The sequence below is a fragment of the Ascidia mentula genome, chromosome 8 (genome assembly GCF_947561715.1).
Source record: "Ascidia mentula chromosome 8, kaAscMent1.1, whole genome shotgun sequence".
NCBI lineage: Eukaryota > Metazoa > Chordata > Ascidiacea > Phlebobranchia > Ascidiidae > Ascidia > Ascidia mentula.
This window is the reverse complement of record NC_138573.1, coordinates 13,709,023-13,722,438: the sequence shown is the minus strand read 5'-3', so window position 1 is coordinate 13,722,438 and position 13,416 is coordinate 13,709,023. Positions and strand designations below refer to the sequence as shown.

At 40.4% G+C, this 13,416-nt stretch overlaps 2 protein-coding genes across 2 annotated transcripts; one reads left to right on the top strand and one right to left on the bottom strand.

Moving 5' to 3' along the window:
- Positions 1 to 1,688: 1,688 nt before the first annotated feature.
- LOC145912023 (uncharacterized) lies at positions 1,689 to 4,134 on the bottom strand. Its single transcript, XM_082999451.1, has 2 exons — positions 3,506 to 4,134; positions 1,689 to 3,123 (listed from the first exon to the last, which is right to left on the bottom strand). The coding sequence occupies exons 1-2, from the start codon at positions 4,132 to 4,134 to the stop codon at positions 1,689 to 1,691; spliced, it is 2,064 nt and encodes a 687-aa protein (XP_082855577.1).
- A 1,529-nt stretch (positions 4,135 to 5,663) lies between these two features.
- Positions 5,664 to 12,207, top strand: LOC145912022 (uncharacterized). Its single transcript, XM_082999450.1, has 4 exons — positions 5,664 to 6,388; positions 6,486 to 7,742; positions 9,385 to 10,014; positions 10,272 to 12,207. The coding sequence occupies exons 1-4, from the start codon at positions 5,664 to 5,666 to the stop codon at positions 11,806 to 11,808; spliced, it is 4,149 nt and encodes a 1,382-aa protein (XP_082855576.1). The 3' UTR covers positions 11,809 to 12,207.
- Positions 12,208 to 13,416: the final 1,209 nt, after the last annotated feature.

The following is a 13,416-nucleotide window of genomic DNA, read 5'->3' as shown; positions in this document are numbered from 1 at the left end:
TAATCAGGAATCTTTCCCAGTATTGGCTTGATTTGAATTGCGTTGTTGAAAAAAAGAAAAACACAAAACAAGATTGAATTGTGGCGTTTGTGTTTTTACTACTGATATGAATGTTGCCCATCACCGGACAAGAAAATTGTAATGCAATTACACAAAAATATTCTAAGTATCCTTATATACAGATACAACAACGTATTTATTTATTGCTGAATATTGCCTTTCTGGTAAACTTTATTTTATCGATGTTTCTTAACGTTTCGGCTGTTATGCAGCAGCCTTCATCAGGACGTAAGAAATGTAAGTTACGCAATGTGGACAAAGTTAAGGCTCATAAACAAAGAAAAAACGCTACAAAAGGAAAAAAGTGAAAAAACGATAAGAAAGGGGGAACACACCTGTGCTGTATAATTATCAGTAACCACACATCATGGTTTTTGGAGTGCGCGATGTTTAACGCCATAATTCCAAGCAAGTATCGGTACACCATTGGAAACAGAGTTTGCTTTTTGTCATTGAGTGTTGACGCAACTTTGTCCACATTGCTTAACGTACATTTCTTGCCTCCTGATGAAGGCTGCTGCATAACAGCCGAAACGTTGGGAAACGTCGATAAAATAAAGTTTGCCACAGAAGAGCAGTATTCAGCAATAAAATACGCCTGGCAGCATCAGCAACAATTTACGTATTTATTTGTGCGACAAGTATAGGATTATTTGCGTCACGAAAGTGTAATGATGTACATTGATGATTCAACGGGAAATCACGTTGCTACTTGTTCCATGATGTAATGAGCCCATATCACAAGGTAAATGTGTTGTACATTTCTGAAATTTTGTAATACAAAGGTAAGATGCCACGATATTGTATCTAATAACTCAAAACAGGTACTTAGAACTCTGTATTGTTTTGTTATACGCTTTCCTGTGTAAATATGATCCACAAAGCTTCCTAACAACATTACACAGCACGTTGGATTATGACAAATATAGCCGGACCAAACGAAACGTGCGTTGGTCGACCATGATTAAGACTTAGTATGTATATATCGATATCGTTAACTCCGTTTTTCTGACATAGACCTATATAGCTTGTTTCTGTAAAATATAGAATTATACGTAATCCTATTATCGTGGTTTGCCGTTTAGACGTTTTTCTATAGTTAAACGTTTCACAAACTTTGCGTAATATTTCGTGACTATCGTGTGTACGATCGCGTTTGTTTCGATCAGGAGGTGTCAGTGTAGAAGTTGAGCACTTGCTCAACAAGGAACATTACTTCATTCACGTTTATTTGTTGATCAGTCCAGTGTATTAAACACCATTCCAGAAAGGCACGGGGGAACGGTTGCGTCACAATACAATTTCAGCATCGGCTCTACACGTCATAACACATATGCAGGAAGCATATAGTGACTCGTCACGAACATACCCTGCTAAACAATATTCGCTTTCGAAAAATTCTGCCAACATTCCACCATTTTGCCTGCAGCAAGTAACTTGAAGCAACAAGAAATAACAAAATTTATTTTTGATTCTTACAGTAATACACGAAAAACACGGACACGGGTCAAGAAATACTTCACATGGAGAATTTAGTTTTAACATCTGAGCGCACCCAACTCTGGTTGTACACGACGTTCATCACGTATTCAAAATAATATACAAGTATCATCACCTGTCAAAGTCGTTTACACAAATTGTGTTTCGTTTTGTTCTTCCAATACCTCCATAGTGGATACAAACAATCTGTCGGCGTTAACATCCATTACATACGAATCGAAAACAGAATCCTTCATCAATTTGTCATCATTGCTTGTTGTGCTCACGGCTTGGGCACGAAGGGTGCCGTTTACATCTTGATCCGAAGAGCTGTAATCACTGAGTTTAACCACTTTGGCTGCACGAGAGTCTGTGCTGGAGTTCGGAACGGTAGAGGTCGTGTTGTTGGACGGCATTTCACTTACTGTGGTTGTCACCCCACTGAGCTGAACACTCTCGCGGCCAAGGTTGGAAAATCGCCTTCTTGTAGCATAGAAATAGAACGTGATTTTGTCACGTAGGGTGCCGTAGCATTGTGCGATACCAACAACTGCCGCAAACTCTCCGTACATTTCTCGTGCCTCACTGCGAAATTCTTTGTTTCTTGCACTATAAATAAACACGTTCCAGAGACTGTTTGAAACAAGGATAACGACAGCTACGAATTCCGCAGATGCGTAAGCTAGACCTGCAGTTAAGTCCAACCGCTTCGGCATGGAGAATGATATGTGATCAAATCCAAGCGACGTCCCAAGCACTATTATTGATGGTAAGAGACTTGCCGTGAAAACAACAACCATTATGGCCAAGGTTTTAGCCAAGCGGTTTTCCAGGGTATCGCTTTGTATTCTTGCTCGGGCTGAGATGTGCTTTCGGGCACGAGCGTGCTGTTTTGCCATCATAAAAGTCGCCACAGTAGTAATCCACACGACTAATAGAGGCATGATTATGGCAACAGCGTATAGTATTATGACTTCGTCAGTCCCGGTTGAAGCAAATAGTATTGAGGCAATCAACTTGTAATTTAAATTTGGAATAAAAAGAGGAAAACTGGCAAAAAGCAAACTGCCAACCAAAATAACTGCACACAGAACGCGTGCAAGTTTCTTAGCTTCCATGTGGTTGTATTTGAGAGGTTTGAAAACCGCTTTAAACCTGTCAATGCTGGCAATCATGAGAGTGTATACGGATACGGTGAACGAAGTCAAAGTAAAAAATCCAACGAAATTGATGTAACTGTTGGACAAATGGCCGACGAATAACCCGGTTTGTTTGGGTACCGACAAATTTGTAGACACGTTTTCACTGATGCTTCCGTTATCTACAGGATACGCAACAAAGCTTAAATCCTTTTCTGGTTCAATTGGTGGCCATACAAGCACACCAAGTGTGCTGATAAATGTAGGTATCACAATAACACCGACTACGAGATCAGCTAGGGCCAAGGAGGCTTTATATACTGCTTGGCTGTTGCGAAGTTTCTTGCTACGTTTTAACACGGCGATCACGGTGGCATTTGCAGTTATGATTGCAGAGGTGAGAAGGGCGAAGAACGAGAATATAATGACGATGTTCGCTCGGCACCTGAATTAAAACAACAAGTATTTTTTTGTATAACATGTGTTGATTTATAGTTAATCATTGAAGAAATTGATTTAAAGTTGTTACTTTCAAAAATTATTTGGGATACATCGAAAATTATAGGATAGGATATACATTGATCTCGCCCTTCAACAAAATAATCGGGTAAAATTTGGCAGAAATCGGAACGAAACATATATTTTTTGTTTTGGAAACTCGATTTTTAACTTTTCATAAAAAAAAAAACTTAAGAGATATTTCAGCATTAAACCGTTAGCTCATTTCCAATTTATGTTTATTACTGCCACGTAATATGTGCAATCATAAGAAACGCTCACAAGCATCACTAAGCACAGCCATATACAATTCATATGCAGAAAATTACCTTGGACTCATGCAGTTCCAGATAGAAATGACTCCCCTCCTGTAAGAGATGTCGTCCGTTCCGCACCAGTTAAGTTCACAGAATGGCAAATATACTGTCACTGCCTCGTGGAACTTTCCAAACTGAGAATCAGTGCTTTCCTTGTGAAACAAAGCTACCTGAGTACAAGGCTGCAACAACTGCCCGACATTGAGACTTCGGGAATTCACTTGATTTACGAGAGTATTCCAATCCGATAACTTTCCTTGAGAGGTTGAAGGCAAAAGTTGGGAGATTTTGTTTCGACAAGAAGTTTCGAATTCAGCCCGGTTGCAAAAGTAGAGATAAACATGCTTTGAGAACGGGTTCAAGGCAAAAGTCGGCTTACGGCATTCGTCGACAAGTTGTGGACATTGCCACGATTTCAGAGTGAGGAGATACGTTGTAAGATATACAGCTCCATATTTCCATTGGGATTGCATCCATTCGTCGGTAATATTGCAACAGTGCAGCTGAGCCCTTCGATTTTTCGGAGCGAAACCAGGAGCATAACTGCATTTTTCTGCTTGGAGTTGCAATTCAGTTTGAGCTTGGCAGTTTCTTTGTACCACAAAAAGGAAGAATGTGCAGATTACGTAAACCCAATGCATGTCGTTTGCAAAATTTTGCTGCAAGTAATATCTAAAAAATTATCGTAAAACATGAGCACCGATACGATCAATGGTTTACATGCCACGTATATTCTACATTTACAATAGAGAACCAAACTCCAGCAAAGCATGTCCCATCTATATAGTCGGCCATTACCTGGTCCAGTTACAGCACTTTCCCGGAAAACTTAATTTAACCCTCCAAATCATATACGCAAATTAAACTATGGGCAGTTATTTTCCGTCCTTGAGTAACCACATGCTTTGCTTGAATCGGGGCATGTTCGCATCACGACCCAATGGTCGCGAGGTCGTGTAGGGATCACAAAAACTTCTGCTATACAGGTTTCTTGAACTTTCACGACACGAAAGGAAACACGCATGATTCTGTTAAAATATTTTACCTGTTTTCACGTTGTAGTGCTAAAATACGTTTCCAGTAATTGAACAGACAAACTACAACCTTTCACGAGTGTTTTGGGTGGTTTGCACTCTTTTTATTGTAAAGTATTTTCAACATTGGTGACCATTCGGGAACGAATCTTAAGACGTTTATAGCACAGCATATTATTGACTGGTTTCAGTATATTGTCTATGTAGCTGCCATTGCACGTGAAATAACAATCACCGTGGTTAGTAAACATGCTTGGCGTAGATAGCTTATATAAGAAACAATGACTGCTCGTTTGTAAAGTAAATGTTTTATTGTTGCATACGTTACAAACGAATCATACCAATCTGCAGCGTCGCCAGAAATAGAATGGTTAGATCTTGGAATATCTTCTAGACATAATTTGCAATATTAAGGTCAAATTCCAAGTCCATTTGAAAGTGGATTCGGTTTTGCGCTATGTCTAATTTGGACCAGTAGGGCCACCATGCGTGTGAAATATGTAGCTCATCTTGTCCGCAAAGCATAACATTGAGTTCAATGATTCGTTAAAAATACGTTTGGATTGTAGTTGGGCAGGATATGGTGTGACCAATCAAGGCACTCTACCCATTTACAAAGTAGAAAATGTGTACATTGATGATTCAACGGAAAATCACGTTGCTACTTATTCCAAGATATAATTAGCCCATATCACAAGGTAACTGTTTTGTACATTATTGCAACTTTGTTGTAAATTTTGTGATATAAACATAAGATGCGACTTTTAACACGATATTATATCCAACTTTTTTTTCTGTGCTTAGAATCTCTGTTGTTTTGCTATACGCTTGCCTACATAAATATGATCCATAAAGCTTTCTAACGACATTACACACGGTGGGTTGTGACAAATATAGCCGGACAAAAGGAAACGTGCGTTGGTCGACCATGATTAAGACCGAAAAGTGACTAACAATCTACAACCAATCAGGCTATTACAAATCATATTAATTCGTATAGTAAACTGCTAAGAGTTTTTCTTCCGCGTTTAGTTAGTGAGCTGTATATAATAATGAATTTAAAACTTTATCAATTATTACAACTATAGAATATCGTTTTTGTTATTATTGTATATATGTCAGTTTTAAATAAACGAATGATTTTCTTTTGTCTTGACAAAAGTCACAGGAACAACAAGGAGAAAAAACAACAAAAGAATAACACCTTTCCACTGCAGCATACCAGCGAATCGATGTTTTCTCCTCTAACTATACTGTTCATCGTTGGTGTGCTCCGACTGGAGGTGTGCTACAGTCAAAATCTGGATACAAAAATGATCGCCAAATGCGGTTTTGCACCAGGGATTGTTCCTGGCAGTCGAGAGGTACAACTCCAATGCTGCAACGTCACCGAGAATTGGATGGAGAAGAAGTGGCGTTTTGGGGCTAATTATCTCACTACTTATCTGGCCAAGCTACAATCGTGGCAGTGCCCACAGTTCGCCAACGAATGTAGAAAACCAACGTTTGGATTCAATTCGTTTTCAAAGCACGTCTACCTCTACTTCTGCAACAGAACCGATTTCGAAACTTCTTGCAGAAAAGAAGTAACCCAAATCCTTTCTTCAACCACGTCATCAAATTCAATGTCCTGGAATTCGCTTGTGAATCAAATCGATTCATCGAGTTTGAATATCAACCAAGCGTTAAAGCCGTGCATCCAGGTAGCGTTGTTTCACAAACAGAACACTGATCCAAAGTTCGGGAAGTTCCATGAGGCCGTGGCGACAAGTTTGCCCTTCTGTGAACTCAACTGGTGCGGAACGGACGGTATTTCCTACAGGAGAGGAGTTATTTCTATTTGGAACTGCATGAGTACAAGGTAATTGAAAGTTCCATTCGTTTGTTAAAACTTGTTTAATTCAGGCCTGAATTAATTGCATGGAAGTAGTTAAAAATTTCTGTACTTTATTTTACAGGTGTCGAGCAAATCAAGTCATCCTAATGATTTTCTTTATCATGCTCTCATTTCTCATTATAACAGCTAACGCTGCTGTGATTGTCGTGTTTCGGCGCAACAAAAAGATTTACAACAGTCAGGCTATCTACAAGATCTCTCTGGCTTTCGCCGACCTTCTAGTGGGCGTCATTGTAATTCCAACTTTTTCCAGTACTCTGGGCGTGCTAATATGGCCTCCGCTTGAGGCAGCTGAGGATACAAACGTTGTAGGATATCCTGTTGTAAACGGAAGTATTTATGGAAACTCGACGATTGCAGTCTCAGTTCGCAAGCCCACTGGATTGTTTTCAACGCATGTGACCATCGGTTACTACAATTTTGTGGGATTTTTCACTGTGACTTCATTCGTAGTTTCTGTTTACACTCTAGTGGCAGCAAGTGTAGACCGGTTCAAAGCGGTTTTCAAACCACTCAAGTATAACCAGCACGAGGCTCAGAAACTGGCTCGCATCGTTTGCGGAGTGATCTGGATCACAAGCTTGCTTTTCGCAACTTTACCCTTCTATGTACCTGATTTCAATTACAGCTTAGTGGCCTCCATTCTCTTTGCATCATCGGGTTCGGACGAAGTGGTAATTTTGTACGCAATTGCTATAGTAATTCCTTTGCTAGTTGTTTGGATAATAACGATCCTAACGTACAAAATGGCCAAGAAACATTCCAAATTTCGAAAGCGCATGTCTAGCCCCGGCGGCCACAAAACTGAGAGTATGGAATCTCGCCTTGGAAAAACCCTAGCCATAATGGTCGGCGTGTTTACTTTAAGTCTGCTACCGGCAATCGTCGTTCTTGCGGCCTCTATAGGTCCGGAGAACATACGATTTTCCAAACCAAAGCAACTTGATTTAAACACAGGGCTTATTTACGCCACCACCGAGTTTTTATCAGTGGTGATTCTGGTAACAAACAGCCTGTGGAATGCGTTGATTTACAGCGTCAGAAACAAAGATTTTCGCAACGAAGTTCGTGATCTTTTTGCCGAAGCCAAGACATTTTTGCTACTCGGGCCGTGTCGTACGTGTTTTCAGAGTTCTCAAGGTTTATCCAGGGATCGGCAGGTATCCTCTCGCATCACTCGTTCCACTGCATTTTCGACCTCTAAAAATGCCGCTAGCAACAGCAGCAGCCCGAAAAGCAAATTTCGGAAAAACCCTCTTGCCAGCACCAGCGAAAGCAGCTCAACATTTCAAGCCACAAACGCTGTTACATCGAACTTGTAATTGTTTTAGACAATGTTTTTTGTGTGAAATTTACTACACAACTTGGTTATCATGTTCTGTTTATCGCTTCGATTCATATCTTTATGATCTAAAGAAACGAAGTTGATTAGATATTTGAATGTGGAATGTTCCTCTGTCGTGAAATTTCGTTTAAATTATTGGTCTGTGAGATCAACACTTCCCTTTTAATTGATGTTTAGGATTAATGTACATAAATAAAATTGATCACATTAAATTTGTTGTGATTCATTCGTATTCCGCATTTATAGCGGATATAACTAAATACGAAGCGTTTCAAAGCTGTTCCGGCGAACGGAACTTTGTCTTCGGACTTTTCTTCGTGTTAAAACTCGTGTGGTACATAATTACCTTCAGTACATGTAACTTCTCAACATAACAATAAAACGGATGCGGATGCTACGTGGCATGATCGGTCATTAATTCTGATTGGTTTATTTACGATGAACACGAGTTCCAGCAGTTTTGCCCGTGGCACGGTCAGTTACGTCGGAATAGGAAATGGGTATCAAAAATATCTAATGACGCAAAAAACGTAATAATTAATAAGCGCAATATACATATGGCAATAACTTTGACAACAACACTGATTTTGACCCCAAAGTTGTAAAAAACGATGTGGGCTGAAAAGGTTTAGCGATGGGTTTTACGTACACAGCAGTATGGTTTTCACAAATGTAACAACCAAATGCCTAAATAATTGTTTCCTGTTGATCTTCCTTGGGGTTACAATACTATTGTAGTAAGGGCTGTAAACTTTAAACAAGCGGGATTGCTAAAAAGAAACAAGGTACAACCGTTATTCTCTAAGTTTAGCAAACAAGTAATTCTATATTGTTCGTTTCGCTCTGTAAATGGAAACAGCTCATGCAAAGATATACCGCAACCGATGCTGTGGCGAAACGCAAGATGACACTACGTGACGTCACAAGTAAAGCGTGTCATGACGTGAGTAGCGCGGGCCGCAACGTGATGATGCAAAGCGCATGCGCTCTCGAACGGAAACTGGAACAGCATTATGATGGTCCTAAATTGGAGAGAGTCAGATCCACTGCGCCAAGCCGAAAGGAAAGGATGGTAATTAAAAGGCGTAAATTTGAGATAGATTTTATTAATTGTTTAAGATTGAGAGACTAACGCCGAACTGCAGCAGGGTACAGAAATCTACCAGCGCGCTGGCGTTTAAAGTGTAAATATTCGTTAACTAATACGTGAATGATGCATTAAAATAACATTGCTTTTTTTTAGCTTTTTAAACAAAAATTGTGTCGCCTGAAATTTCAAGCCTTAATTTTATTTACACATGATAAAATTCAGTAATGATAAGGTGTGGTGGAAAGATAACCACCTAGCATACCCTCGCTTACCGATTGCCGATGTAATTAGTCATAACAAATTATTTAATGATACATCATAAGTATTTTGCTGTTGCTACTCGATAGCTTAGCATTTGTTTGTTTTGCCTGCAGACCTAATTAATAACGTTTCTCGAAGGAAATTGCGACCAATCAAAACACTAAAAAACGAAAAATTACTATTTGCAATGTGGAAATTTAATTTTATTGCATGGACGCTGGTGGTTTGGATTTGTGCCACCACCTCTCCTGTACAATCCAACAGCACAGCAAGTTCTTCCACTGCTTCTCTACCTCAACATCAGGTGAAATGCGAGTACGCACCCGGCCTTTACCTCGGAAGTCGCCAAAGGGAGCTTGAATGCTGCAACAAAACCGTCGAGAATTTCGAAAGAATGTGGGCGTCCGGCGACCTTCATCTCACCAGGTACCTCTCTACTCTTGAGGCTTGGGGTTGCCCACAGCTTCAAGATGAGTGTCAAAAACCAACATTTGCTTTCAATGACTTTACGATCCTGGTGTACCACTACTTCTGCAACCATACGACTTTGGTGACAAAGTGCACTTCGACTGTGCAAGAAGTAGTTGCAAGGAATCTTGGACAAACAGTGCAGCAACTTAGCGGCTCCCCAGAGGGCTCGGGAGCTGTTGTGGTAAATGCGTCCGAAACATGGCGAACCAATTTGGTTCAGTTACGTAATATGCCTCTTGGTGTCGAAGACCTCGTCCAACCGTGTATCCAAGTTGCGTTGTACGATGCCGAGGAAAATAAGTTCTTGAACTACCACGAAATCATTCACGCCGACATACCTGCCTGCGACCTGGTCTGGTGTGGGATTGACGGCGAAGCCGTTAGGAGCAAAGGAATTACAGCATGGACTTGCATGAAGCAATCGTAAGTCTCTTTTAAAAATGTCAAACGTGTGTAAATAATTGCAAATGACGGTCATTTTGTCAAACATTGTTTACACTTTTACTGTTTTCCATTTTTAAAAATTCTTGTCAAATATATATGCTTTTATGAATAGTGTATGTAAAATACTAGTCCAAAACCTGGATAAACGTACATTCTTTTTTAACTATTTATTAAACTTGTTGTGCACTTACATGCAATCCATTATATGAACCAAGTGTTTATTGTGTTGAATGCAGGTGTCGGTCTGGAGTCTCAGCAATCATGGTATTTTGCGTTCTTTTGGGTCTGCTCACAACCGTTACAAACCTGACAGTTATAGTCGTAATACTCCGGAACCCGGCTAGCAGACACAGCCAGTCTATCTACAAGCTTTCAATCGCTTTCAGTGATTTATTAGTTGGCCTTATCGTTTTTCCAACTTTTGTTGCAACCTTGGCCAAACTCTCTCTGACCACTCACACCCACGGTGACTTGCAGGAAATTGAGGGTTACGCAATATTAGCCAACGGAACAGTCAGTACCGACTTGTCTACATTCATTTATCGCAAAACAGGTGGCAAAGTTTCAGACCTCCTCGGCAGGCACTACATTAATTTCGTGGGATTTTTCACCATATTTTCTGTCATGGTGTCCATATATTCTCTTACTGTGGCTGGTTTTGACCGCCTTACTGCAGTATACCGGCCCTTGAGATACAGGAAGGACAGAGCCAAGGTTCTTGCCAAAAAGCTATGCGCTGTTGTTTGGGCTTGCGCCTTATTGTTTGCTACCTTGCCGCTATACGTCCCAGATCTTAAATATGTGCTGGTCGCATCTTTCTTAGTGTCATCCGGTGGCTCCGGAGCCTTGATTCTCTACGCAGTGGCATTTGTCGTACCCCTGGTCATTATGTGGGTCGTTTCCATAGCGACATATCACTCTACGAGAAAGCATGCACAGGCGAGAAGGCATCTCACCAAGGATTCGAAGAACAAGACAAGGTCGGTGGAAAACCGTCTTGCCCGTACACTCTCTCTCATGGTTGGGGCGTTTACTTTGAGCTTTCTTCCTGCAGCCATTGTCTTTATTGTCCCTCTCTTTACAGTCAGTGTGTACTTCAGTGCCCCAAAGGAGTTTAACTTGTCATCTGCATCTGCTTTTAAAGATGTGGAATTCATTGCAGTTCTAATAGTGGTATGCAACAGCATGTGGAACTTCTTCATCTACAACGGGCGCAATCTAGAGTTTAGGCGCTGCGTAAAGGTTATGTACAAGGACATCGCCGAAAAAACCAGACTGGCCTGGTGCTGGGACTCCACCGTTGTTTGCTCCCGCAGGGTGGTGCACGAGGGCGCACGAAGGTTCTCCAATATTCCAACCCTTACAAGCAACAGTGGTGGAAGAAAGAAGAGCGCCGTATCTACCGACTTTACAGGGTTGTCCCAGTTGCGACGTGAATCAAATCAGACCAGCTCCCGTGGCGTTTTGTCTACGGAAATTAAAAGTTCATCTCATTCCAGTACACAGGACTCTGTGAGCAAAACCAATCTCGAAAGCAGCAGTGTGACTGAGAGTGAGACGACAAAGGCGTACAGACCAAAGTACGCCAAAAATCCCAAGATAAAGGGAAAGAAGGGAGAGGAATCAAAGGATGTTACGGATGATTCGATTTTCAACTCGTTCGCTATAGACGCCAACGCGGACAGACTCTTCGTTTCGGTGATGGAAAACATCGAGGAAGACATCGAGACGCCTGCAACAAATGGCGGCAAATACGAGGAAAGCAAAGCCTGATGGAGAATGCAAAGTCGCGTTATTGCATTACGTTTGTTATCGATAGATCCACCACTGCTTAGTATGCTCTCTATTTTTGTACTTTCTGCGTTGTCAAGATTGCTCATAACCAGGCCCATCCAGGTCTTCAGTCCAAAGACAGGATTGCACGATGAAACTCCGTTTTCAATGAAATGACACTCCTAAGGGTATTTTTAAAGCATTTTTCATTCCTTTTTTATATGTACATACCAACTTGCACTTGCACTGTATATGTTAACAGTTGCACAAAACCATTGCCAACTTTCGTGCGTTTACTTTCACCACGAAGTTTCATTCATTGCTTTTTCGGTTTCAACCGGAAACTGAATTGTCGTTGCGTTAGGAAACCTAGCGATCGGAAGTTACCATATATGAATATGAATCATCAATCATAAGTTTGTATGTTGCGTTTTGTATTACTTTAAACTTCGTTAAAACTAAAAAAATATAAGAGTTTGGTTGTTTGACTGGCCAACATGTGTTTGTAGAAATATTTTTACTTGTTTTAGTTTTTGTAATATGAGATTCTTTCAATGATTTTGTTGATATACGTAATTGGCGTGAGTGTACACACAAAAGTATGATAATAAATAAAATTAAAACCGGATAAATTAATAAAAATTACAAGCTGCTTTAATAATCACGCACACAAAATAGTGCAAAAGAGCACAAATGACTTAAGTTGGACACGCGCGAGCCTGAATTAGAGTTCTCGGACCTAACATTAAAGTTACCAACAACAAACAGCCCAACATGCATATCACGAACATCTAGCACCAAAATATCCTGTAGCTTTACAAAGGCATAACGCACAATGTGCTTCGTGTCATGTGTAAGTGGTTCTGTCTACAACTCAACGGATAATTCACCACTCTTCGCCTTCTCGCGCATAATGGATAAAATAGATACATGCCAAACATATAAAATGCATGAATAGAGATGATACGGAAAACTGATGATATTTTCGTTGCAGTATTTCCAGTAATAATTGTTGCAATCGTTATTTTAGCCCCCTTTTTCTCCTAACTGTAAACATGTGTTTGCTGTGCTCGCAATTCAAAAACGCCCTATGGAAAGTTAACTTAAAAACGAGAGGCCACTAAACTCATTTATTTACATGTATACATAGAGAACCAGAATAAAGTACTTCTTAAACTGTCAGAGGGTAACCAAACCCACGTGCATTTATATGCCATACTCCATAACACATGAAGTACAAAGAACAAAGATATGCCCACAAAACCGGCACTGTAGTTTGCAATTAAAACTAACATTGGTGCCCAACTTTTTGCCTATTTGTTGTCAATTTTCAGGCCATAAACCGCGACATTTTGTTCCTGAAAAAAAAACTTCAAAAAAAACTGCAGAAAATTCGAACGCTGCAGCCGAAAAACTTGGATTTGTTGTAGAACTTCGAAAAACTGTCGTACTTTTCTATACTTTTCGTACAATTTTGACCATAAACAAGTGGATGTCGTTTGTTGATCTCACCGTCAAACCCAAGTTATTCTGACCAGAAAACCAGATTAGATGTTTTGTTTTGGTACGGTAAGTATATGGGTCGGACGCCCAGACCGACGCGGCCAA

Coding starts and splice junctions, on each gene's coding strand:
- LOC145912023 (XM_082999451.1), bottom strand. CDS start 4,134: ATGCATTGGGTTTACGTAATCTGCACATTCTTCCTTTTTGTGGTACAA. Junction 3,124..3,505: donor TGGAACTGCATGAGTCCAAG/GTAATTTTCTGC, acceptor GTTTTAATTCAG/GTGCCGAGCGAACATCGTCA.
- LOC145912022 (XM_082999450.1), top strand. CDS start 5,664: ATGATTTTCTTTTGTCTTGACAAAAGTCACAGGAACAACAAGGAGAAA. Junction 6,389..6,485: donor TGGAACTGCATGAGTACAAG/GTAATTGAAAGT, acceptor TTTATTTTACAG/GTGTCGAGCAAATCAAGTCA. Junction 7,743..9,384: donor AACGCTGTTACATCGAACTT/GTAATTGTTTTA, acceptor ACAATCCAACAG/CACAGCAAGTTCTTCCACTG.